Source organism: Monodon monoceros, unplaced genomic scaffold (assembly GCF_005190385.1).
Source record: "Monodon monoceros isolate NGI ecotype Baffin Bay Population unplaced genomic scaffold, NGI_Narwhal_1 Super_Scaffold_2, whole genome shotgun sequence".
Classification (NCBI taxonomy): Eukaryota; Metazoa; Chordata; class Mammalia; order Artiodactyla; family Monodontidae; genus Monodon; species Monodon monoceros.
The window spans coordinates 2151224-2177568 of record NW_021703776.1 but is presented as its reverse complement, the minus strand read 5'-3'; the positions used below and the strand labels follow the sequence as shown (position 1 = coordinate 2177568).

Below are 26345 nucleotides of genomic sequence, written 5' to 3'. Positions count from 1 at the left end.
GGGCAGATGGGGGGCCAGGATTCGTGGGGTACCCCAGGGCAGATGGGAGGCCAGGATTCGTGGGGTACCCCAGGACAGGTGGGGGTCAGGATTCGTGGGGTACCCCAGGGCAGATGGGGGGCCAGGATTCGTGGGGTACCCCAGGGCAGATGGGGGGCCAGGGTTCGTGGGGTACCCCAGGGCAAATCAGGGACTTCTGCTTCACTGGCTCTTTCAGGATGCGTTTGGCTGCAAGAAATAAAAGGCCCAGTTGACTTTAATTGTAAGGAAATGAATTTTTTTTTTTTTTTTGGCGGTACGCGGGCCTCTCACCGTTGCGGCCTCTCCCGTTGCGGAGCGCAGGCGCAGGCCCAGCGGCCATGGCTCACGGGCCCAGCCGCTCCGCGGCATGTGGGATCTTCCCGGACCGGGGCACGAACCTGCGTCCCCTGCATCGGCAGGCGGACTCTCAACCACTGCGCCACCAGGGAAGCCCAGGAAATGAATTTTACCTAAGGACAGTCTAGGGACAGAGACCCCGGGGAGGGCAGCCTCCCTCAGTGTCCTGGGACCTGATTCTCTTTCCACAGCCACAGCTGGCTAGGCCCAACTTGTGCCCTCACCCACAGGCAGCCATCCCATAGGCTGGTTCCTGAGCCAGCCCCGCCCCCCCCCCGCCCCCCGACAGATGCACACCTGGAGGAAGCAGAGAAAGCAAAGGTGCAGAGATGTGGAGAGAGAGGGAGGGGAGGGCTGGTTAAAAAAAGAAAGAGCATTGGGCTTCCCTGGTGGCGCAGTGGTTGGGAGTCCGCCAAGCGAACACGGTGGGTTCGCTCGGCCTTGGAGATGGAACCAGAGACCCTCTGAGGAGCCCGAGTGTGGCCCAGCTCCGTGGCCACCGTGGCCGTGTCCTTGAGCACCAGCCTAGGTCTGAACGGCATGGCCGCTGTGCCAGGTCCCTTCCGGTCAGCTAGGCTCTCTCCTGGTTCTTCTGCCTCTGAGCGGTGGCTGGCCTTCCCTGCTTCCCGCCTTGTTGCCCAGCTGACAGCTCTGCGCCTGCCCGTCTCACCTTGCACTTTCTAGAATCCCGGTCACCTGACTTGTCGTGAGAAGAAACATGCAGGAAGCTAGGGGACTTTTGCATCCCTTGTCACCTTCTTGGGATTTCACATTTCATATTGGGTTTTGGAGGATTCGAGGAACGCTACGGGGAAGAAAAGCTATGTCATAGGCCGACTCGAGTCAGCCTAGAGCTTATCAGATGTTTACGATCACAGAGCCACTTTGAATATGGCAGGCTTCCCACGGAACCCACTTTGGGGAAGGATGCTGAATCGTCCTAGATCATTTTTAAATGGTGAAGACCATCCCCTCAGATTTCCCTGGGAATACTGCTGAAACTGAGGTGTTTAAGAGCCCTCTGCGAATTGCAAAGCTCCAAGGTAACTGTCTTCCTGCATCTGTTTTATCCGAACAAGGGATGCAGTCCAGGTAGGTAGCTGTGACCTGCAGGCTGCATGATTAGTTAAAAATGAAACAGGAGATTCTCTCAGGAACCTGCTATGAAATCCCAGCCACTAGTGTTTCTCTGGACTATTCATATCTTTTTTTTTTTTTTTTTTGTGGTACGCGGGCCTCTCACTGTTGTGGCCTCTTCCGTTGCGGAGCACAGGCTCCGGACGTGCAGGCTCAGCGGCCATGGCTCACGGGCCCAGCAGCTCCACGGCATGTGGGATCCTCCTGGATGGGGGAACGAACCCGTGTCCCCTGAATTGGCAGGCGGACTCTCAACCACTACGCCACCAGGAAAGCCCCATATCTTTTTAAATATAAATTCTTTAAACTTGGGATCCTCTATGACAGCATTGAGTGTCTCTTGGTATCTGTAGCTGTCAGGAGTACTGGAAAAGTGGGCACTTACATTATCTATATCTTTGATGGGAAGAATCCCCATACTTTTACCAAAAACCTAAGTGTGTGTCTTGACCAGCGTGGGCATCTGTGATCAGGTCCTGCTGCAGAATCAGGGGCCGGGGCAGAGCAAACGGCCATCGAGGTCTGAGCGCAGTCTCAGAAAGGGCTGCCTAGTTTGCTGGATCAAGAAAAATGAGTTGCCTTGGCCAACTGATCTGTTGTTGCTTTGACTTGAAATGTCTTTAGGAAAAGGTGAAGAACCGGAAAATGAACTTCTGGCCCGATTACCCTCCCCGACGGTTCCGACATAAATGCACATGATGAAACACCTTCATTTCCGACGGACCACAGTTCATCCCGTGCAGAAGGTGTCACGTGCGTGGAGCGTGGACACCTTTGCTTTCGTAAAAGCCTGTGGACGGTCACAGAGGGCCTTTGCTTCCATTCTGTGGTCTCTACATATGTCACTTTTTGTCAGTTTAAGATAAAGTGTTTCATGAAATCACAAGGTTGAAAAGCATCTGTCGGACCTTTGGGTCTTGGTTGAAGGGGTTCCATGCTTTGGTGAAATCCCTGCCACCCGCTGGGTCCAAGCTGAGCCCGTGCCTGTCCAGCATCACTGGACGCTAACTAGAACCTTCCACACGTGTGTCCCCGCTGCTGGCTGTGGTCTTTCTGTGTCTCTGCACTGCTCCCGGCTGGCCTGCCCGTGCCCTGGCCCGATGGGGCAGCCCCTGTGTGGCCCGGTGCCTGCATGGAGTCTGGCCTTCTCTTTCTCTCCATAGCTTTTCTATCTTTCTTTTCTTGGGCTCTCACCTCGCTGTCTTAGGAAGCATGATGGAAAAGCAGTTTGAGTAGTAAAAAATGTTTAAAGAAAAATTGGGAGAAACACTGGAGGAAACCAAGTGAAGGCGTTTTGAGTGTCTTCAGAGAGAGAGTTCAGTTAACATCCACCCACACCCCCTCCTTTCACTGCTGTGCGGCCAAGTCTCGGCATTTCTAGGAAAAGAGAACACAGACGTGACCCCGTTTAGAAAGGTTCTGAGTGAACAACCTCTGCTGGTAAATTTATTTTAGGAACCCAGTGCTAATGACGAGTGCAGTTTATTTTTTCCTCACCCCAGAATAGCTTCCTCGTCGTAATCCCACAGCGGAGATGCTCGTGAATCACAAAGCAGCAGTATTTCTCGCTGCCCTCCTTCTGGAATCCTGGGTTCTTGGGGTTCATTTGTATCAGGAAACCCTGCACAGACACAGATGGAAGTGTCACGTGTAGCAGCTCCATGGGAAGGGCAGGGGGTGGCAGCCGCCCCGCGGTGGGCATGTCCCCACTTCGAGGCGGTGGCAGTGCTATTGTGATGGGACCTTGGATGTTAGGGCCACTGGCTTCATGCAGACCACGGTCAGTGACAGGGACAGAGACGGTGCCATCTCCATTCCAGTCCCTGCCTCTTTTTTTTTCATATTATTTTCCATTATGGTTTATCACAGGATATTGAATATAGTTCCCTGTGCTCTACAGTGGGACCTTCTTGTTTATCCATTCTGTACATAAAAGCTAACATCAAAGCAGACATAACCATATAAATGTTTTTATGTGTTGAATATCCTGCAAGTGTTTGCTGTGTCTCTTCTCCATGGTCTTCACAAAGAGCGCTCGTAATTGCTGAAAACACTATTAACGAGTGTGTATTTGGGCCACACTCGGACCCTTGGCCGTGGCCGGCTCTCTGCGTGGGTTCCAGTTGGCTGTGCTGTGGGTGTCGCTTCCCGGAGCCACTGTGAGGTAGGTAGGTCTTGTCACGTTTTCAGTGCTTTCCTGGAAGCCAGGTTTCCAGCCAAAGCCCATGCGTGTCGCTGTGTGTGCACGAAGGCCACTTTATTCTCATCACCAGGTTCACGGGCGCGTGAGTTTCAGAACTTCTGAGCGCTGATCCCTCACCGGCGGCCTCCCACATTCTCTCTGTGAGAGTGGCCTGGGGGTCCCCATGGCAGCACACGCTGGCTTTGGAAACCTGCTGTCCCCCAGCTGGGGTGGCCCTCCTTACGCAGGTGGGCAGCTGCTGGCTGCAGGGACCGCAGGGGCTGGGGTTGTGGTAGGGACAAGAAGGAACCGCCTGTCCTGTCCATCTTGTCCTGTCCCGTCCCGTCCTGTCCGTCCTGTCCTGTCCTATCGGTCCTGTCCTGTCCCGTCCGTCCTGTCCTATCCTGTCCTGTCCTATCCGTCCTGTCTTCTCCCGTCCCGTCCATCCTATCCTGTCCTGTCCGTCCTATCCTGTCCTATCCGTCCTGTCCTGTCCTGTCCTGTCCCGTCCGTCCTGTCCTGTCCCAGTGGTTGAACATGCCGCGTCTCGGGCCTTCAGACCCTACGGCAGCCTTAGCCCGTCTCTGGCTGTTCCGCAGCGCTTCCCAGGAGTATAGATCGCAGTGCATGGCCTTGCAGCGCCCACAGAAGCGGGGAGGAGGCGCTTCTGGTCCATGTGCTGTGAGGAAGGCTCCCTGTGCTGGTCCCCGTGCAGTGCTGTGGGGGTGGATCACTGTGTGGACCTAGGTGTGGAGAGTGGGGTCAGGTGATCCCGTACTGACTCAGGCCCCTGGGCTCAGGTGTACCCCGTCTCCTCAGCCCTGCAGCACAGCCCCCCTTACCTCCCCCACGTGGTCTCCAGTCTGGGAGGATGGCCCCAGGAGGGAGCATCTGAGTGACAATGACCGGCAGGGCCCTGAGAACCTGTCTCCAAACCCCGCACTTGGAGGCTGGCTGCCGCCCGCCCTGTACCCGGCACGGGGCCAGCAAGGAAATCAAGCCTCCGCCGTCTGTGTCCATCTCATGGGCCCGCTGCCCGGTGCGATGTGAGCGGCTTCCCCGTGTGGACACTGCCCTCGGGGGCCCAGGAACTGGTGGGAGAGACAAGTGCCGGCCAGTCCTCGGGGGCATGGAGTCGCCAGCAGGTCAGACGTGGGACATTCCGGCTGCGGGAAAGGCACCAGCCAGCCAACCAGCTGGGACTGGAGGATGACGAGCCGTTAGTTGGGTTGGAAGCAGAGAGTGTTCCAGAAAGAGGGAGGGAAGCCGGTCGGGAAGGACACGGGGTGGAGTGGGGACCCCGGGGTCAGGGCCTGGAGGTCTGGCGAGGACCCATCTCTCTGCAGAGCTAACTGTGCCACGCGTCGCTACAGGAAGGCAAGGCACCTTTGCTTTTTTATTATTGAAGTACAGTTGATTTAGAATTTTGTGTTCATTACTGGTGTACAGCAAAGTGATTCAGCTAAATACGTATATATATTCTTTTTCATATTCTTTTCCATTAGGGTTTATCACAGGATATTGAATAGAGTTCCCTGTGCTGTACAGTAGGACCTTGTTGTTTATCCATCCTGTATGTAATAGTTTGCATCTGCTCATCCCAAATTCCCAGCCCTTCCCTCCCTCAACCACCCCCCCACCCCCGGCATCCTTAAAAAGTCTACAGGTTGCATTTTTATGGGCTGGACAGGCAGGCGTGGGGACAGCCAGGTAGGATGCGGACACAGCAGGAGCTGAGATGGTTGGGTTGTGGGTGCTGGATGGATTCGAGCAGATCAGTAGCGCATGGTGATTTCTTGCCCTCCTGTAGCTTCCGTGTCCCTATGATAACTTGAAGCTCTGCTTCCCTCCTTTAAAAATATGTTCAACCCTGTCCTCCGGTCTTAGTGCCTGAATTCCATTCTCTACTCAGAGGAGGCAGGGCCGCCTAGGAGATGCTTGAAGTGTGGAGGGGGCCTGTCACCAGGACCCAGGAGCCGCTCGAAGAGCAAAGGCAAGGGAGTAACTCAGGCTTGTGGAGAGACCGGCAGGGGTCACCTTACCAGTCAAGGGTCCCCAGATGACATCACCAGAATGGGGCATCCCGAGAAGGACACGACCCGCTTCTGTGGCGCCAGCAGGACCGAGGACCTTCCGCCAAATTTTAGGACTCCTCAAAGGTGTTGAGGTCATAGAAGATCCCAGAGTACAGAACCACAGGGACAGCCAAATCTGAGGACCTGTCTAGCTGACGGAGACCAAGGAGACCCAGCAGCTGAGGGCGGCCTGTGGGCCCAGATGGGATCCTGAATCAGCTCATGGTAGGGTATTGATGTGATTGCCTGATTTCCATCCTTGAACTGTGTTCCCCTAATAATGCAAACGGCTTCTGTAGACACTGAAGTTGTTACCGTAGTTGGACTGTTTCTGTCAGAGACCAGAACAGCTACGCACCTGCTGTGACCGAGGCCCTGGTGGCATCCTGGGGACCCGCTGCCCAGAGGGCCAGGTCTCAGGTACCTGAAAGAGGTCTACAGAACTAGCCAGCTGTGTGCTCTTGTTTTGTCTGTCCTAGATACTAGTCTACTTTCATAGGTGGAGTGTTGGTTTTAATTTAGTTTTATATTGTCTTAGCCACCAAATCAGCCAGAACCCCGATTTGCAACTAGGAGTGCACGTAAGATTCACAAAGGTTGAAATCCAAACTCCTACCTAGGAATTCCAGAGTAGGCAGGGGCCCTCTAAGGGGTGACTCACGCGGAACCCTGAGGTGAAGCAGTCAAAGCTAGGACAGCCTCAGAGGGCCTGGGGTCTTGGGCAGCCAGGGGCCATCCGTGGGTCCCAGGTTGCTGAGAGGTTGAGTTTTATGTGAACCTAGAAGAGGCCCTCTGGATTTGGTCTCTGGGTGTGACTGGTTTCCTCCTGCAAAAGGGTGGTTTTGACCTTATAAAGCTGCTGTCATGAAACCCACGTGGTGCTGATTTAAGAGCGGAGACTTCTGTGCTCTGGATCAGGTACCCAGAGAGAGACCCCAGCACCTACGAGCATCAGAGTATCATGAACAGGACATCATGATTTAATTCATTGTGCTGCAAGTTATCAGCTATTTGGAGGAAGAGCTGACTTAGGGTCTTATACTTTATTGCATGTTGTTATGGATTGAATTGTACCCCCTTCTGCAATTCAGATGTTGAAGTCCCAAAGCCCCCAGGACTTCAGACTGTGACTCTGTTTGGAAATGGAGTAGTTGCAGGTGTCATTTGTTAAGTTTAGATGCAGTCATGCTGGAGTAGGTGGGCCAACCTGGTAGGACTGGTGTCCTTATAAAGAGAGGACATTCGGACCCACACAGGGAGAAAACCCTGGAGGTGCAGGCAGCGACCAGGGTGATGTTTATACGCCAGAGACAGCCAGCAGACCCCCAGGAGCTGGGAGAGAGGCGTAGAATGGAGTCCCCCTCACAACTCTTGAAAGGGACCAGCCCTGGGATCACAGACACCTCGTCTCTGATGTCCGGTGTCCAGAACTGAACACATCCAGAACCGCGGGACATTGCACTTCTGTTGGTTAAGCCACCCCGTTTGTGTACACGTAGACTGAAATAAATTCTAGGTGGCGTAAACTGTTAATAAAAATTCAGCTGCCGGTGGCGGCTCCCTGTGCTTGAGACCCAGGATTGGACTTTGGGTCTTTATTCTGGTTTATCCCAGAGCCCTCTGCCTCCATGGGGGATAAGGCCTGCACTGAAGCGAGAGACTGGAGGCTGGCTTCCCTCCCCTACAGGTGTTCACGCGGGTGCGGTCCCTCCCCCTCATCCCCATCCTTCCAGAGAAGCTGGTCCGGCCAGGAAGACCCGACAGTTGGCAAAGTGTAGGTACTGAAAGCGGAAATAAGAGTAGGGATTGCAGTAACGTGACTTGTTACCACATCATCTGTGGCCAACCAGGGACCAAACAAACAAAAAGTAAATAGTTTTAAATTATAAAAGTAATAAATGGAAAAACAAAAAGTAATACATGCTCATAGTAAAAGCAAAAAGTGAAACTTAAATAGTACAAGAAAGTTTATGATAAAAAGTAAGGTTCCCTTTCTCTCAGTTCCCAACTCTTGTCTCATTCTACAGACGTGAGCGGTGTGGACGGATGTCGTCTTATCTTGTCCAGAATTTACCTGCGTTATCGCATTTTCCCCAAAAGCTTCATGGTGCTGCATCGCAGGGGGACCATAGTTGGTTTAACCAAACCGTCTTTTGACACGCACTGTTATTGTGTGCAGTTCTTTCTTATTGTAAACAAAGCTGAAATGGACATTCTTGTACATAGGTCTCTGGTCACTTAATGGTGGAGAGCTGGGTGCAGAGATACATAGATGATAGATAGATAGATAGATAGATAGATAGGTGATAGGCAGATAGAGACAGACTAGATAGATAGATAATAGATGATAGATAGGTGATAGGTAGATAGACTAGATAAATAGATAATAGATGATAGATAGGTGATAGGTAGATAGAGACAGACTAGATAGATAGATAGATTCTGAGCATTGTAATTGCTGGTTAAAGGATTTGTGTGTTTATGGCTGTGTATGTGTGTGTATGAAGTTCCTTTTTACAACTGTCGTCAAAGGGCCGTGTACCCCATATAGTACAGTGTAGAGGCACTGGAGCCTGGCTGACCCCCCGTTTGAGGAACAGAGCAACCCGAGATGGGTGTCTTGTGTCTCATTCCCCTGGCCCCCGAGTGCCAGCAAAGTCACTCCCCCAGTGATGAAGCAGATTCATTTTCATTGGCTGTATCTGCAGCTTCTAGAAACTCTGTAAGGTATTTACTGAGCCCATCTGGGAGCAGAGGGTCAGACGCGCAGGGAGGTTTGCAGAGGGCATTTGCTCACGAGTCGCCCTGGAAACCTCTGAGTTGGAGACTCCAGCGGCCGGAAGGCGGGGTAAGGTGCGCGCTGTCACATTCAGGTACTTACTCTTTTTGGTGTTGGACTTTCTGAGCTCGCATTTAGTAGAACCTTGTGCTTTCCTAGTTTTTGAGGAGTTGTGCCTGACTGTGGCGTTTGGCCTACATTTCTCCCCTCCGGATCCGTGGTCTAATGTGAGCAGAACTGAGAAGCCCTGCTTATCCGACAGACAGACGGCGCTGCAGGCTCGGGGTCTGGCTTTCGCCCTCAGCAAGGGGTTTTGCTTCCGTTGCTAGATTTTAGTTCTGAAAATGTACCAAACGGAGATGCTCACTGATACCAGTGAACATGTTCTGCTGTTTAAGAGAATTCTCAATAATTCCTGTCACTAACTCTTGATCGTGATCAGTATTTTTGTAATTATATTGAATATCTCACCATAATGGTAGATACGCTTACTTTCGCAAAAAGAAGGTGTTATGGGTAGTACAAAGGTTATTAGTATAAACTGCATTCCTAGCAGATGTATCTTGGAAAATCGGGATTTTGAGAGTGAAAGACTCTATCTACAGACACCTGTTCTTGACTCTTGTAATTGAATAAAAGGTAACCCGATGTGGCAGCCTCGTCTGAGATTTGTACGATGGCGCTCACTGTCTGCGTTGTCCGGACCCAAAGGAAGCTCTGGAGGTTCTTGTCCTTTTGTAATCTAGCCACTCAGGACTCTCTCAGCTCCTCGAATTTCACTTTCTTCTAAACTTCCAGTAAATCTGCCAGTCTTCCCAGGTTTCCTGAGTTCTTTGCATGCAGCTCTGTGCCCCCCCCAGCCCCTCCCGACAGCATCAGCACAATGGTGGGGCTTTAGCAGGTGGGACACCTGTGTTGGCTGGGTGGTCACTGGCTGGAGGCCCCTCTACCCCCAAAGAACCGTAAGACCTTCCCTGCCCCTGTCTCTCAAGCCAGACATTCGCTGAAACTGGATGCCAGTAAATACATCACGCAGTTTGAGATAAAGATAGTACATTGGCCTGAGGGCAGACCCATGATACTCGATGGGGTTCAGACGGTCTGGGGGAAGGGCTTTGACGGGTGGCCTGTCCTGCCGTTACACGACAGAGGGACAGGCAGTGGCAGGGGGGTGCCGTGTCACAGCCCTGTCTGGTGGTTCCGTCATGCAGCCACCTCTCAGAGTGCAGGCGCGCACGTGGGCCCTCCCTGGGCAGGGGCAGCTGCACACCTGTGTGGGCCTGACCTCCCCAAATGCCGTCTTTGCGTTTCGGACATTTTACTGACCCCAGACGTGATGGAACTGCCTGGTGCCTGCGGATTTGGGATCTTAAGAGTCCTGCACAGTGAAGACAGAGGCTTAATGGAGAAGGAGGAGGGGCCTCCTGATGAGAGCAACCAAGCAAGAGTCCCCTCATGTCATCTTTGTGACCTCGCCTCTGTGGGTGATAGGACACCGGTGAGATGCCGAGTGACAGAGGGGACCCACGTGCCATTATTTTTGCACAATGTGTCCTTTAAACTTTTACATTGAAATAACTTCAGACGTATAAGAGCAGTTGCAGTAATAATACAAAGACCTGTCATAGATCCTTTATTCGGATTCCCTAGTGGCTAACATGCTGTCCCATATGCATGTATGTAGACACACATCTGTATGCACATGTGTATAACTAGTGTATTACAGGGAGCGTAGCACACAGCAGTTTCCGAAATCAGGGCCTGCAGGGATCCAGACCTTATTCACAGTTCATTAGTTGTCCTGCTAATGTTTTATGGCTTCTTTTTTTCTGGTTCGTGAACCAACACAGGACCACCCTCTGCACTGGTTTTAACGTCTCTAATTCCCTTTCACACGGGGGCACTTCCTGGCTGCTCCGCGTCCTTTGTCACATAAGCGGTTACCAGAGCCCCCTCTTTGTTTGTGGGGAGTTGCCTTGGGGCCCCATCAGGTTGTACGTGGCAGAGAGGCCACAGACAGCTGCATCCTTCTCGGGGCAGGAGTTCAGGATGCTGTGATGTTGGTTTCTCCATTATCACCGATGTTGATGTTTATTACCCACGTCTGCTAAGTTTCTCCATTGTGAAGTTGCCATTATCCCCTTGGTAATTAAAAAGTACTGTAAAGGAAGATGACTTGAAACCAGGTTGATACGCTTCCTCCCTCCGACTCCACTGGCTGCTTCTGTCACCTATGGATGATCCTGCCTGGTGATTCCGACTCTCGTTCTGCATTTGTGAGTTGGCCTTGGGCACTGAGGAAGAGCAGCCCTTCTCTCCCAGCTATTTACCTGTGTGTTTCTTTATTTGTCAGTAAGGACACATTATTATCTGATTACAGCCATCGCTTTGACGCTCACATTGTCCCAGTGGGGCTGGTTCCTATCTCCTTGTGACACATCCTCGCTTCCTAGCACGAGATTCCCCTTGCTGTGCACTCAGCATGTTTGACGTGTGGGCCTGGGGAGTCCTTTGATGTGAAGCCGTCTTGTGCCCTGACACACACACACACACACACACACACACACACCACACCACACCACACCACACACCCCAGTTGTGACAAGCAGAAATGTCTCAGGCGTTGCCAAATGTCCCTCGGGGGGCAAAATCCACCCCTACCCTAACCCCCCATCAGGAACCACCAAGCGATGCTTTCTCTACCCAGGGGTACTGGGCTCAATTCTTCAAACCGATTAGGTAGGAAAAGGTTTCAAATATGCTTTATTTCCTCTGGCAGTACAAAGCTAAAGGGTCCGAAGGCATGTTTAGGTTTTGTTGATGAAGAATTTAGAGCCTGCACAAAAGTAGAATAGGGGGGTGAACACCGTATGCCCCCCAGCCAGACCCCACAACTGTGAAGCCACACCCCCCATATACACTGTTGACGCAGATTCCAGCCATCATGTCATTTACCTATAAATTTTTTAGCATGTTTCTGTAAAAGACTGACTTTTTTTTTTAACAGGACCATTAATACCATTGAGACACCCGATTCCTTAATCTCACTAAAGAAATTCCATATTCAAACAGGAATTGCATTTACACTGCACGTTTGCAGCCCTAGTGCCATGAGTTCCCCTGGAAGACATTGCCCAAAAGACAAAGCCTAACCCAGGAAGGGCTTGGCTTTGGGAGTTTGCTCCCACTGAGGGCTCTATCTGGATGGAAAGACCCAGCCTGGTCTGCCCTGCAGGCTTCAGCCTGAATTCACGTTGCAGGGGTACCTGCCCACCAGAAGCTGCCACCTGCCACCGGCAGAGCCGTAGACGGACCCAAGTTATCAGGCCTCTTAGGGATCATCTGGTCAACCCCTGCCGTGAGCAGACAGCTCTCCACGGCCCCCACCCCACCAGGATGGAAAGGCCGTGATGGGGCCTCTTTTCCTGAGGACCGGCACTGCCTCTCGTTGGGGGCTTCAGCTGCTTGAAATACAAAGCAGACTCCTAATACCTGGCTTTTCAACTCCATGCTAAGACCAGAAACAGCTAAAAGCCCCGTAGAAGTCTTGGAGCAGAAGCTTCCTGCCAAATGCTCCCTCTTCCTGGGTGACGCCGCAGGGGTCATGGTCCTGCAGTGCATGGGGTGGGGGTTCTTTTAGGCACGTGATGCCCGCAGAAGGAGGAGACAAGTGGAGTGTGTCTGGAATGATCATCTGTGGAGTGTTTGCCGTGGGACGGGACTTGCATGCGTTTCTCTGAGTGACACTCACCGTCAGCCTATGTGACAGTCCCTCACTGTCACATAGGCTGGGGATTGAGGGTTGTCCAAGGTCAGAGCGGGTAACTCGTGCAGCGAGTGGCAAGCAGGAGCTTGACCCCAGGGCTGGCAGGTTCACAGGCTCCGTAATTGATGCACTTGGACAGTGGTCGGGGGGACCCGTGGACATCTGGGAGATTGGGGCCAGCACAGAGAGTGTGCTTGGTGAGTTCTTGCTAAGTGGGAGGCTGGAGATTTGGGGATACTCAGAGGATGCCCGCAGGTCCACCGTGCCCCTTAAATCCTGTTTTAAGGAATAGCACGCATTCTGCCAAACACCCGGCATCCCCATTCTTGGAAACGTTTCCCTTATTAGAGGTGGCACTTTAAGAAAGTTGACATCCGGCCATTTATCCTGAGAAAATAATTCAACCCACACATGAGCCACCGAGGCTCATGTACAAAGGCGTGCCAGGGAGCACTTGAGGAGAATGAAAGTCTAGAAGCCGCCAGATGGGCAGCATGACATTCATGTTGATACAACATGACGTGAAGAAATCCCTCGCAGGCACTAAAGCACCAAAGAGACATAAAGACCCGGTGGATGTTTATGGTGTAGCATGAAGCTGCGCGGCCCGATTGCAAAACCGCGTCTGCCGTCTGAGCCCAGTCATGTCAGTGCGTCTATTTATAAACACCTGTGCAAGAAAATACTGGAAGGGCACACTCCAGGACTGTAACAGCAAATCTGGGAGTCGTCAGTGATTGTCAAGTGCTTTCCTTGGTCCCTTAGGCATTTTCCAAATGTGTTACAGTGAAAACCTGTAAGAAAAAACGAATATATCTGTGTACCCTTGAGCAGCTCGGGTTTGATTCGGGCTGTGTGCCCTGGATCCTGCCCGTGAGTGCCAGGCGGTGAGGGTGTCCACAGAGGGGCTCCGGATCTGCGGTTGACTTTCAAGAACTACTTTGTGAGTCCTTTCTAGAACCTTAACTCCTTTGGAAGGGATTGCGAGGACTTAAAATATTTTTATCAGTAATTCTTTCTGAAACATGAAATCAATCGATTATAACTCAGATGCTTATTTCTCTTAAGTCAGTTCGGGTCCCTGTAATGGAGCAGGAAGATAATGATATTCTTAGCCAAGGTGAATAGAACCACGTACTTACGTGTAGCAGCTTCAATTATCATTCCCTGTGGCTCAAAAGAACATCATTGATTTAGACCAGAACTGAAAAAAAAATTGGTAGAATTACCTTCTTTTCACTACCATGAACCTGTCCCGGCCCTGGTTCTGCCCTCGCCTGAAGTGCATCTAATTTCACCCATACTTGCTCGGCCTGCCTCATCTGGGGGCTTCAGGGCCCCCCAGAACCAACAGCCTCGTGTAGCTCCTGGGAAGCGTCTTGCTGACAGAAAGGCGAACAGCAGATGCCGTGGTTCACACCTGGGCCCCCGTGGGCCCATCGCCTCCATCTGGGCGAGCTGTTATGCTGTCCCGAGGCTTCCACCCCGCGCCTGGTCAGGAGACGGTTCCATCAGCCTTGGAGGGCGTGAACTTGGGGCCCTGGTGTGGCCACTGGGCTCTCAGAGGTGTACCCGCCACGTGCCTGGGCTCAGCTGGCTTTCCTGCTTTCCCTCCCCATGACCCCAGCAGGACCAGGAGCCCCTCAGCCCTTCCCACCTCCTGTCTTCCACAGCCTTGCCTCCCTCTCGATATGTATATATATTTACATCTTTATTGGAGTATAATTGCTTTACAATGGTGTGTTAGTTTCTGCTTTATAAGAAAGTGAATCAGTTATACGTATACATATATCCCCATGTCTCCTCCCTCTTGCACCTCCCTCCCACCCTCCCTATCCCACCCCTCTAGGTGGACACAAAGCACCGGGCTGATCTCCCTGTGTTATGCGGCTGCTTCCCACTAGCTATCGATTTTACATTTGGTAGTGTATATATGTCCATGCCACTCTCTCACTTCGTCCCAGCTTCCCCTTTCCCACTGTGTCCTCAAGTCCCTTTTGATATTTTTTCTTTATTGAAGTATAGTTAATTCACAGTGCTGTGTTGTGTCAGGTATACACCGAACTGATTCACTTCTACATATGTGTGTGTGTGTGTGTGTGTGTGTGTGTGTGTGTGTGTGTGTGTATCCTTTTTCAGATCCTTTTCCATTATGGTTTATTACAACATATTGAATATAGTTCCCTGTGCTATATAATAGGACCTTGTTGTTTACTTTATATATAGTACTTTGTATCTGCTAATCCCAAACTCCTAATTAATCCACCCCTCCCTTTCCCCTTTGATAGCCATAAGTTCTCTGTGTCTGTGAGTCTGTTTCTGATTCGTAGATAAGTTCACTTGTGTCATATTTTAGATTCCACATATATATAAGTGATATCACATGGTGTTTGTCTTTCTCTGTCTGGCTTACTTCACTTAGCATGATAATCTCTAGTTCCATCCATGTTGCTGCAAATGGCATTATTTCATTCTTTTTTATGGCTGAGTAATATTCCATGGTATATATGTACCACATCTTCTTTATTCATTCATCTGTCGTTGGACATCTAGGTTGCTTCCATGACTTGGCTATTGTAAATAGTGCTGCTATGAACATTGGGGTGCATGTATCCTTTCGGACCATGTTTTTCTGCAGATATATGCCCGGGAATGGGATTGCAGGTTCATATGGTAGCTCTGTTTTTAGTTTCTTAAGGAACCTTCGTACTGTTCTCCATAATGGCTGTACCAATGTACATTCCCACCAACAGTGTAGGAGGGTTTCCTTTTCTCCACATCCTTTCTAGCATTTATGATTTGTAGACTTTTTGATGATGGCCATTCTGACTGGTATAAGGTGGTACCTCATTGTAGTTTTGATTTGTGTTTCTCTAATAATTAGCCATGTGGAACATCTTTTCATGTGCCTCCCTTTCAATATTGACCCTCCCACCGTGGACGCCCCCTCGTGGCCCTTGGATACAGCCTGGCTTCTTCCTAAGTGTTTACCCCTAGCATTTACAGGAGGCTTTGGGAGTTACTGAAAAGCCCAGCTTACATCCTCACTTAGAAAAATGCATTTAAACAGGATCCAGGGAGCTTTTGAACTAAGAAGTAAGTTGGAAGACGAAGAACTGAGACAAAGCCGCTCGAACGCCCCAGCTCAGACCCTGCAGGCTCTCTGGGTTTCTCTGCAGGGTTGGGGGCCCTCTGCTCTGCTCAGCCCAGGCACGTGGAGGCTTTTGTCCCCCCCCCCGGGACGTCCTGCACCTGGGACAGGTCTGGGGCAAAGGGCTGAGAATCCTCCATTTGCTGTTTTCACGGGTTGATCTCAGCCAAAGTCAAGAGTCTGTGGAATTCAGACAAGATCCCGAGCCTGCACGTGCCCAGCAGGGAGTGTCCGGGGCCCGAAGCAGGAGTGCGGGTGACAGCGGGGAGGAGGCCCCAACGTCTCTCTGCCTGCTGGGGACCACGACCGTGGATACGACGTACCTTCAATCCTAACTGTTCTTAAACTCCTTCCTGCACGTTTGCCAAGATTTAGGCTCTTACTTCCCTCTCCATACGATGAATGCATAAAAGGCGTCAACAGAGCTCCAGGAAGGACAGAACCTTCTATTACCACTTCGGGGCTTTTAAGGTGGGCCCTGGTGCCAAGCCAGTCAGAGGGCTAGGTAGCCTGCCTCCCCCTGCTAACCCTGAAACGAAAGGATCTCAGGCTGGTGGCATAATTATGCCCTCTTTAATATTACTTCTTTTTTTAATTCAAAGTTCCTTTCTTTTTATCATTTATACAACAAAAGCAGTACGGTCAAGGAATTTATTACAAATTTCAGAATCAGAATTATGCCATGCAGATGGCCTACGTTCTCATATTTTATAAGTATTGAAGTGGCTGTTGCCTTGAAATTGATTTGCTCTTTTCTCCGTTTCTTTTTTAATTTTTATTTTATATTAGAGTATAGTTGACTTACAATGTTGTGTTAGTTTCAGGTGTACTAACAAAGTGATTCAGTTATACACATACATGTACCATAAGTCCCCTACATACAAACCTTCAGGTTGTGAGCTTTCAGAGACGCGAACGTGCATTTGCATGTCCAGTCACATAAGTTAGTTCACGTGTCTGGTGTACATTGTCCCGTGCGTGCATCTGCTACAGGGGGTGGTGCTTCCGTGTACTTTACTGCACAGGACTGTATAACAGAGCACGGTAGCACAGTGTCTTTATTTCAAGCTAGATCTGCAAGAGGACGACTTCATTGAACTCCTTGCCGTGCAACACAAGGAGCTTACTAATGAAGACCTGATGGAATTGGAGGCCCAGAGAAAGGACCAAGAGGGACAAGAGGAAGAAGAAGTAACTGAAGAACCGAAGAGGTTCATGACGCAGGAAGTGGCAGGGGATTTTCTTTATCTGAGGAGGCACTGTTAGTTTTTGAGGCACAGGACCCAAACGTGGAACGGTACGCAAAGGTTGCAGCAGCCGTTCAGCACGTAATCCAGTGCTACCGTGTCATCTATGACGAGAAAAACAGAGCTACTACCCAGATACCACTGGATCGTTCTTTGAAGAGGGTAGATAGAATTGAATCCAGCAAGGAACCAGAACCTCAGGCGTGAGTGAAGTTGCAGCTCGCCCTCCGTCCCCTGTTGCTGACGACCTTTCAGCTCTACCATCTCCCACCTCTTTTCCCTCCTCCAGTCAGTAACTCTTTTTTTTTTTTTAAACATCTTTATTGGGGTATAATTGCTTTACAATGGTGTGTTAGTTTCCGCTTTATAACAAAGTGAATCAGTTATACATATACATATGTTCCCATATCTCTTCCCTCTTGCGTCTCCCTCCCTCCCACCCTCCCTATCCCACCCCTCTAGGTGGTCACAAAGCACCGAGCTGATCTCCCTGTGCTATGCGGCTACTTCCCACTAGCTATCTATTTTACGTTTGATAGTGTATATATGTCCATGCCTCTCTCTCGCTTTGTCACAGCTCACCCTTCCCCCTCCCCATATCCTCAAGTCCGTTCTCTAGTAGGTCTGTGTCTTTATTCCTGTCTTACCCCTAGGTTCTTCATGACATTTTTTTTTCTTAAATTCCGTATATATGTGTTAGCATACGGTATTTGTCTTTCTCTTTCTGACTTACTTCACTCTGTATGACAGACTCTAGGTCTATCCACCTCATTACAGATAGCTCAATTTCGTTTCTTTTTATGGCTGAGTAATATTCCATTGTATATATGTGCCACATCTTCTTTATCCATTCATCCGATATGGATGAGCACTTAGGTTGTTTCCATCTCTGGGCTACTGTAAATAGAGCTGCAATGAACATTTTGGTACATGACTCTTTTTGAATTATGGTCTTCTCAGGGTATATGCCCAGTAGTGGGATTGCTGGGTCATACGGTAGTTTTATTTGTAGTTTTTAAGGAACCTCCATACTGTTCTCCATAGTGGCTGTATCAATTTACATTCCCACCAACAGTGCAAGGGTGTTCCCTTTTCTCCACACCCTCTCCAGCATTTATTGTTTGTAGATTTTTTGATGATGGCCATTCTGACTGGTGTGAGATGATATCTCATTGTAGTTTTGATTTGCATTTCTCTAATGATTATAGTCGGTAACTCTTCTTGCCTGTTCACTCGATGCCAGCCCCTGTGTGCCAGCTGTTGTACAGCACCACTGTACTTTTCAAGGTACTGTACTGTAAGATTAAAAATGTTTTCTTTATTTTTTGTGTGTTTTTTTATGTATTATTTGTGTGAAAAGTATTGTAAACCCATCACAGTACAGGACTATAGAGCCGACTGTGTTAGTTGGGTACCTAGGCTAATCTGTTGGACTTACGAACAAATTGGACTTACGAACGTGCTCTCGGAACGGAACTCTCGTATGTAGGCGACTCACCACATCTATTCTTTGTCAGATTCTTTTCCCATATAGGTTATTCTTAATAAATTATTGTTTTATTTTTAAAAGCAATTAGCTACTTAATTTCCTTTGTGGTGCAGAAACAGAAGTTGAAGTTTCAGTGGTTGGTTTTTCCAATTGAATTGTTCCCGGTGCATCTTACCCGTCATGAGGTTTGCTTTCTCAGAACCGCAAACCTGAGTCAGTCGTGGCTGTCAGGATCCCGCCATCCCCACCCGCCGCTGCTGGGTCTCAGGCCTTCAGTGGGAACCTGCCTTGTCCCCAGGTCCTTGGTCCATCCGAGGGCACCCCGGAGGCAGGCACAGGTGGCTGGGAGCTTTTCAGGAGAGGCTCCCATTAGCCCAAGGCAGGCTGACCCTGTAAGGCTGACAGATTCCCCATTTTACAGACGAGAAGGGTGAGGCACAGAGAGGCTGGGCCACTAAGCCAAGTTCCCACGGCTAGTTGGTGACGAGGCTGGACTGCAGCGGGTCTGATTCTAGAACATCTCCCCTGAAGCCCCACCTGGGCCAAGGGGGCCATGAGTGATGCTTCACCTTCCATCACTGGGGTCACAGAGCCAGGGAGGGTCTGGGCCGGGCTGGCGCTGTGGATCTGCGCTCTGAGTTCTCCCCCATCCTGGCAGGACCCAGATCCACCCGTGTGTTCCCTGGAAGTTTTACCCCAGATACATATGTGCCCTTGGCATTGATCTCCTGGCTGAACTGGGAGTCGGTGGGGCGGAGGCCTCGGCCAGCTCGCAGGGGAGGCGCTTCTGCATCCCGCCCTCACAGGATGGGCGAGCATCTGACCTGCGGGCCTCAGCCTGCTCCCTGGCATCCTTTGGCCCAGGCCTGTCGCGCTGAAGGTTGAGATGGAAACCCTCGTTTGCTTTCAGAATGAGCCCCAGCACCGCCCAGGAGCTGGCTGCAGAGCCAGTGGGCACAATGCAAAATGCTGCTTCCGGAGCTGCCGGCTCTAGAGGCACAGTGGGGACAGCTTCCTTTGTGCGTGTGTATTCGTTACAGATACTGTCACCTGGAGCTCCAGACGTGCTCCCAGTGTGAGATTGCAGGGGTGTGTGGTGGCTTGCTTGTCTGTCTGTCTGTCTTGGGGCCTGTTTCGCCTGTGGTCAGCAGGCCCTGGTGAGTTGGGGGAGGTAGCTGGACAGCGCTACCAGGAGCAGCATGGACAGTGCAGGATTCGAGGTCCTGTCCTGGAGCCTGTGTCCCTCTGTGTCTGTCCCTGTCACAGGCCTGCAGCCCGAACCCAGCTTCCCCTCCTGGCCCTCCACCAGCCGGCTCTGGGGATCTGAAAGCCGGGGACGTGGCCATATGACAAAGCACATCTTAGATTTTAATACTCAGACTATATATAGACCTTCGGGGGCATGGCCTTGGAGCAACAGAGAAGTGAGGGAGAGAGTTTAAAGAAAAGTGCAGTAGGGCTGAAAAGAAGATTTAAAAGCTGGTGCTATGGATGATTTGGGCAGGAAAAGACTTGGAGAGAGAGATGGGAAACACACTTCAACCTAATTTAAGTTTCCTAGGGAAAATAATGTTCATTGTAGTCACAGATAAGCTCACTTAGAAACTTAGGAAAGAAGGAAAATTAGGGTAGTTGATTTGGGTGGTTGTATGCACGCACTGCTGTAGCATACATTATATATGTATGTAATTATATATAATTAGCATATATATAAGGAATTGTATGAATTCATTGCTTTTTTAAAATTTGTTTTTCTTTTATGTTAATGCATTTGTTCTTACAAAGTGTTTACCTATAGACCAGAGACATCTTCTCTGTTGAAAGTAAATTTTATTTTTATATACTTAGTCATGACAGCTGTGTTTGCATATTTAATTGGTTTTGGAGAAGTAGAGCTGTCATTGAGTGAAACATCAATTCCAGAAAAGACAGGGGGTGGATTTCTTTAAAGATAAATGTGAGCTGTAAGCAGGCCCCTCAGTCCTGACCCAGCCCAGGCTGGGGGGCTGGCAGAGAGGTGGCAGGAACAGCGGGGGCAGGGACCCTGCCCTGCTAAAGGGCTCTGTCCCCCGGGCTGGTCCTGCCTCCCCTCCGGCTGAGTGAGCCCTACGTCGGCTGGGACGGTCCTTGTGGGAACGTGCCATCCCCGTGGGACGTCATCCCAGCAACTCACTGCCCTGCCAGACTCTGCGCTGTGGAAATAAACGTTCAAAGTCTGCACTTGATCAAAAACACGAGAAAAAGGACGGAGAGAGAGACAGACAGACAGAGAGCTGCGGCCAGTTCTTTAAGACCAGCTGACACTCAGGACACAGAAAGCTCCAGCTCCGAACTCGCAAGTGACAGCATGGGTTGCGGGGATCAAGGTTGCTGAGCGATTTGGCAGACAGGCCTGAGCTCCGAGAACACACGTGCTCAGACTGAGTGTCCTGCCTGGTAGTTCACTGCCGTGGGAAAGAACGAGCAGGGGTTTTTCTGGAGTGTTGCTCTGAGCCTTGTGTTGTCGTTGGGTTGTCATCACCTCCGCCTCGGGCGGGGGCGCCGGAGTGGGAGTGGGGGGCGATTGCATCAGGCCCGGCCAGGGACCTGATTGGTCTGCCCCTCGTGGCTTGATTCACGAGCTAGAGGACCGAGCCCGAGGCAGCCTCATAGCCGCTTCCCTGCTGCCCAGAGGCAGCCTGCCCGCCGGGGCTCCGTCCCCACCATCGGTGCCCGGAGAGGGGTCCCTGCCTGCCAGGGACAGTGGGAGAAGGCCGGGACACACTCCCCTGCAGGGACAGTCTCGATTTAAAATGCCGTCTCGTTCCTCGGACTGCTTTTTCCATGCCGTTGAGGTAAGATTTCTTGAAGCATCTCACGTTTCCCCTAAAGGCGGCACCCCGTCAGCTCTGCAGCTGGCGCAGGGTAGGTTTTTGGTCCTCTGGATTTCTGCTTGGCCAGCCCCTTGCCTGGGAGCTCTTGGTAGGTCATGGCTTTGAACAACACTGGGAAAACTAAGGTGGCTTGTAATTTTGTAGGGGGTGGGGCCAGCGGGTTTTGTGACTGCTCTTACTATGCCCATCTTTTTAGTATTTTCAATTTCAGCATATTCACATTACTTCTTCTCACCTTCTCCCTACACCTCAATGAGCACGAGGTGAGTGGCAGTGACAGGAGGAGGCGTTGGGTGCCGTCTGCTGCACTGAGGACCCTAGGAACGGAGAACAGCTGGAGTCACGGAAAGTTAGGATTTCTGCGGGCCTTCTGTTGCTTTGTTTGTTCTCACAATTGGTTCAAGTGTAAAATGTCCAGTTCCAAGACCGCCAGCAGTATTTTAAAGGAATTCTGTCGCTTCCCAAGACAGGTGGTAGAGAAGTAGCTCACACACTCTGGTTTGGCCACGTGTCCCCACGGTGTCTTGGGCGTTGTAAGAGCCTGTGTTGTGATCCCACGGTGCCCTGCGCATCCACGGGTGGGGGGGGGTGCGGAGAAGGGAAGGGGAGTGTCGATGGGCGTGGCCTGCAGACCTGCAGCCTCTGGTCACCTGCCGCCTAGAAGAACAATTATACGTGTGTTGGAGCGCTGCTGTCTATACATTTCCTGTTTATTTTGTTTCAGTGTTTATTTCTGAAAACCCGAGGTTGTTCATCTGTAAGTGTCACCGCCTTGTGTTGCAGGATGTTAAAGTCTTTAGCGAAGACGGGACGAGCAAAGTGGTGGAGATACTGGCGGACACGACAGCCAGGGACCTGTGCCAGTTGCTGGTTTACAGAAGTCACTGTGTGGACGACAACAGCTGGACGCTGGTGGAGCACCACCCGCACCTGGGATTAGGTAGGGAGCAGCTCCGGGTTGGGGGGAGCAGCTCCGGGTAGCGGGGGAGCAGCTCTGGTGCGGGGCAGCAGCTCTGGTGGGGGGCAGCAGCTCCGGGTTGGGGGGAGCGGTGGGGTGCTCGGTGGGCCTTCAGGTGAAGACCTCTGCCGCCAGATGCCAGACTGTCACTGCAGTGTCCCCTGCCAGCCAGCGTAGCAGGCGGTCTGTGTGTTCTCCATGCTCCTGCCTCTTTTTCCTAAAATCTCACCTTCCTCCCCCCCAGGCCTCTCTCCCCTGGTGCTTTCAGAATCTCGCTCTTGCACAGTTTGAAGCAATAACTCCCAAGAGCTCAGCCACAGGAGGAGGGAAGGGTCCCTGTGACTTGTCCGCAGGAGTCGCTGTGAGGGGCTCAGGGGCTCGCTGCACGCCTGTGGTCTGGGTGTGCAGCCGGAGGCACCCTGGGGAGATTCTGGCATCACTGCAGAGAGCAGCTCTCTACCTGACGGGGTCGGGGAGCCATGGTGACAGCCTGTAGGAGGGCACGGGGAGGCCCCCGGGAGTCGAGGGGTGCCATAAAGCAATGTCACCTAAGCTTGAGTCTCACACAGTGTCTCTGAGTGATTCGAGAGAGCAAGAGATTATTTTGAAATAGGTACTATTTACAGAACTTATTGAGGTCTTTGGTTTGTTTGTTTGGCTTAGGCGGCTTATTTTCAGGTAAAGAAGCTTTTCAGACTTTCATTTAAATTCTTTTTGGATAACGTACGGTGCTTCCGAATCATAGCCACATATTTAAAACTAGAATTTTTTCTAAATCAACAGCTCTATTTTCTTCTGTGTCTTGAAGGAGAGAAAAACTACACAGCTCGCAAACTTCTTCCCATAGTTTAACATTTTTCTCTTGACCTTTAAGAATGACAAAGAAATTGAAATTAAGCCTCTAGGTCTGGAATATTCTTTCACTACATGGCATCTGGGCAACTCATATCGTACAGTCTAAGGTTACATGACACGAGGTACATTTGAGTTGGCGTTGCTGGAAGTCACGTGTTCTGGCTCCCCTGTGCTATCACACAGTGTGCGTTGTAAAGTGAACGCTAAGAACTCCACCTTGTTGCTTTCCTGTCACTACGGATCTGCAGTGCACTTGTGTGTCATCAGATACTTTGTCCTTTGTCCCCAGCAGCTTTCTCCTGACAGGTACGTTCAGTGGTGCCACAGCACAGCGACCGGCTGGCAAGCTCCAGCTTGGGACATCCGTGAATGGTCCCGAGTGGTCTGATAGGGTCACCAAAAGCATCAGTTGGCACACAAGTAATTTGGAAACTAAACAGTAGTCGGAACCCTGCAGTTTTTATGCACACACATGCACACACAGATACACATACACATGCATGCATACACGTGTATATATACCCATACACATGCATACACACACACACACAGAGAATTACAGTAAGTCCCCTACATACAAACCTTCAAGTTGCGAACTTTCAAAGATGCAAACGTGCATTCCATCAACGTCAGGCGTGAGTGAAGTTGCAGCTTGCCCTCCTTCTCCTATCGCTGTCGATCCTTCAGCTCTGCCATCTCCCACCTCCTGTCCCTCCTCCAGTCAGTAACTCTTCTTCCTGTTCACTCGATGCCAGCCCCTGTGTGCCAGCCGTTGTCCTGTTCCACTGTACTTTTCAAGGTACTGTGCTATAAGATTAAAAATGTTTTCTTTACTTTTTGTGTTTGCTTGTTTTTATGTATTATTTGTGTGAAAAGTGTTATAAACCTATCACAGTACAGGACTCTACAGCCGACTCTGTTAGTTGGGTACCTAGGCTAATCTTTTGGACTTATGAACAAACTGGACTTACGAACGCACTCTTGGAACGGAACTCGTTCGTATGTAGGGGACTTACCGTAATTTTAAAAATGCATGTGCATAGTTGGAGCCAAATATAATTAATGAATATTGTTGAAAGACCATTCAAAAGTCTGACTGTGCTTTTAATTTGAAAAGAACTATGAAAAAACTTCTGTAGACATTGTAATACATGAATATCACTGTACACACCTAGAGAACATACGGAATGGATGCAGATACACAGAACATTGTCACATAGGGACTGCTTGAGAAATTCTGATTCCATTGTTTCTTGTGGTAGCACTTGATTTCTGCAGCATCGTATGGTAGCCGATAAACTTGGTGATTCCTCAATCACATGAAGAAAATTTATTCTGAGGGAGTAGAATACGAAATGCACACGCAGACACTACTCTCAGGGATGTGACATCCATATGTTTTATTCTGTATTCTTTCTCTTATTCACAGATGGATTGACATACTCCCCTTTAGGGGGCAATAGTTTATTATAAAACCAAGTAAAAAGGGAAGAAAAGAAAAAAAGGAGAGGGGCAAGTAAAATGATGAAACAAATAAAAAAGAACATTTGTATCAAATTTTAGATCCTGTTTGACAAAAAGAAATCAGTGAGCTGAACTGCAGGTGCATGAAGCCCCCTTAGAGGAGTCTTCCTCCCTTTCTCCCATGAGCTCCTTTCTCATGAGCAGCGAGGGGACACAATGTCCTGATGCCTGGGTTCTGCAGAGGGTTTTGCAGGTGTTAGTTCCACCAAGTCGGTCATGCCCTCCTGCAAGGGCAGGGCCCAGGGAAACCTCCCACTCTCCACACAGAACTCATTGCATCCCCGGCCCTGTGTCTTCCCTGCCTGTTCTTTTGTTTGTGATCCAAGCCTATGATTTAATATTGGTTTTGATCCGTTAAGTTGTTATTTAGGTGAAAATCCTCTTCCTTCCGTTATCCACCAGCATGTAATGGTCAGATGCCCAGTGGTGGGAAGAGGAAGGTCCAGTTCCCTGTTTCATGCCTCCCGTGGGGCAGGGCTGTGGGAGTGCCTTTCACAGCTCCCTGTGGTGTTTCAGCATAAGCCCTCTTGGGTGGGGTGTGCAGCGTTCTCCGTGATTGACAGTGTCCTGGACGTGTTCCTGGGTCCCCTGGCACACGAGTCCGCCGCCCCCATTCTCAGGGCAGAGCCACCAGCCCTACCTCCCCAGTCACTGATTTTCCCTTTAGAAGGTCACTTTCTCATGGGGTGTACGTCGGGGATGCTCCTGGGACCTGCACATACACGAGGCTGGCGGCTCAGGCCGAAGGGAGATGATGCTTGCAGATCCCTAAGGCCGGTGGTTCCACCAGTCCCCAGTAATGGAGGGGTGAGCAGGCCACTCTTACAGCACTGAGTTGATGTATAGCCTTAGAAATTGAGGATTTCCAAGCACGGTTACGATGCCGATCTTTGCAGCTAGATATCATATCCTTAACGGTATTAAACCTTTTCACTCTCAGAAACGAGCGATGATTTAGGAGACATGGGGCAGTTTCCAGGACGGCCATTCGAAACGGCTTCCTTTCCACTAGCAGGAGATCACGTGCGTGTGTGAGGTCCGCAGCCCCCGAGGGTACCCGCGGGGCCAGAGCATCAGGCTCACGGAGGGGCAGGAGCCGCGGCAGCTGCCGGCACGGGCAGCATCTCTTGCTGGAAGGACCTTCTCTGCCATCTCTCTGAACTGGGCTTGTTTGTTGCCAGAGCCGGGTCCAAGGGCCCTTCCTGGTCCCCAGTGTGGGCTCCTGCACCACTTGCTGGTTTGAAGAGTTGGGGCAGAGCCCTGAGTGCATAGTGGTCTTAGGTGACCGTGTCCTGTGTTTCCTGATTTCCCGGGAACTCATACCTTTCCTGATCTCTCCAACCATTACTGGCCCCAAAAGTCCAGCCCGGATGGGATGTTTCGGCTCCAGTATTTTGGGTAGAGCTCAGACGTGGAACCACTGTCCCCAGCCAGTGCCACCGGACAGCCCCCGAGTCCAGCCAACAGGGGCTGGGATGGGGCCGTTGCCTTGGGAAGCGTTGCCCTCCTGTCGGCAGGTGAGCAGCCAGGCTCACTTCAGCCAGGACACCTTAATAGGTAGAGGACCTAGGGATGTTACACAGCCAGCCTGCAGCTGTATCAAGTACACAAACTATATTTTAAAGGAATCTCGAAAAAGAGGAACTTTGGCATAAAAAATAGCATCTTGGTGCCCCCCGTGAACTTGAAAATGGGCCCACCTGTAAACTCTATCCCCCTGGGAGTGCAGCGGCTCCCACAGGCGGGCCCTGAGTGACCACGGGCGTCAGAGTGGGTCAGCGGGAGAGGCTGGGACTTAATTTTAAGACTGGGGCACCGTCACCAAGGAGGGTCACAGCCAGGTCCTGTGCATCTCAAGGATTTGGGGGCTTCTGTTGTCGTGTGAATCAGGACGAAACACCTCAGGAAGAAGCAGGAACCCTTCCTCGGGC

General features: G+C 50.7%; 1 protein-coding gene across 7 annotated transcripts in view; it reads left to right on the top strand.

Annotated features, from left to right (window-relative positions):
• Positions 1 to 26345, top strand: part of GRB10 (growth factor receptor bound protein 10) — a 198498-nt gene that overhangs the window by 130801 nt on the left and 41352 nt on the right. For all 7 annotated transcript variants that reach the window (XM_029233724.1, XM_029233725.1, XM_029233727.1 and 4 more), the window contains one exon: positions 21861 to 22017. In XM_029233724.1, coding sequence (XP_029089557.1) covers positions 21861 to 22017 — 157 coding nt within the window. The remainder of the gene's footprint in view (positions 1 to 21860; positions 22018 to 26345) is intronic.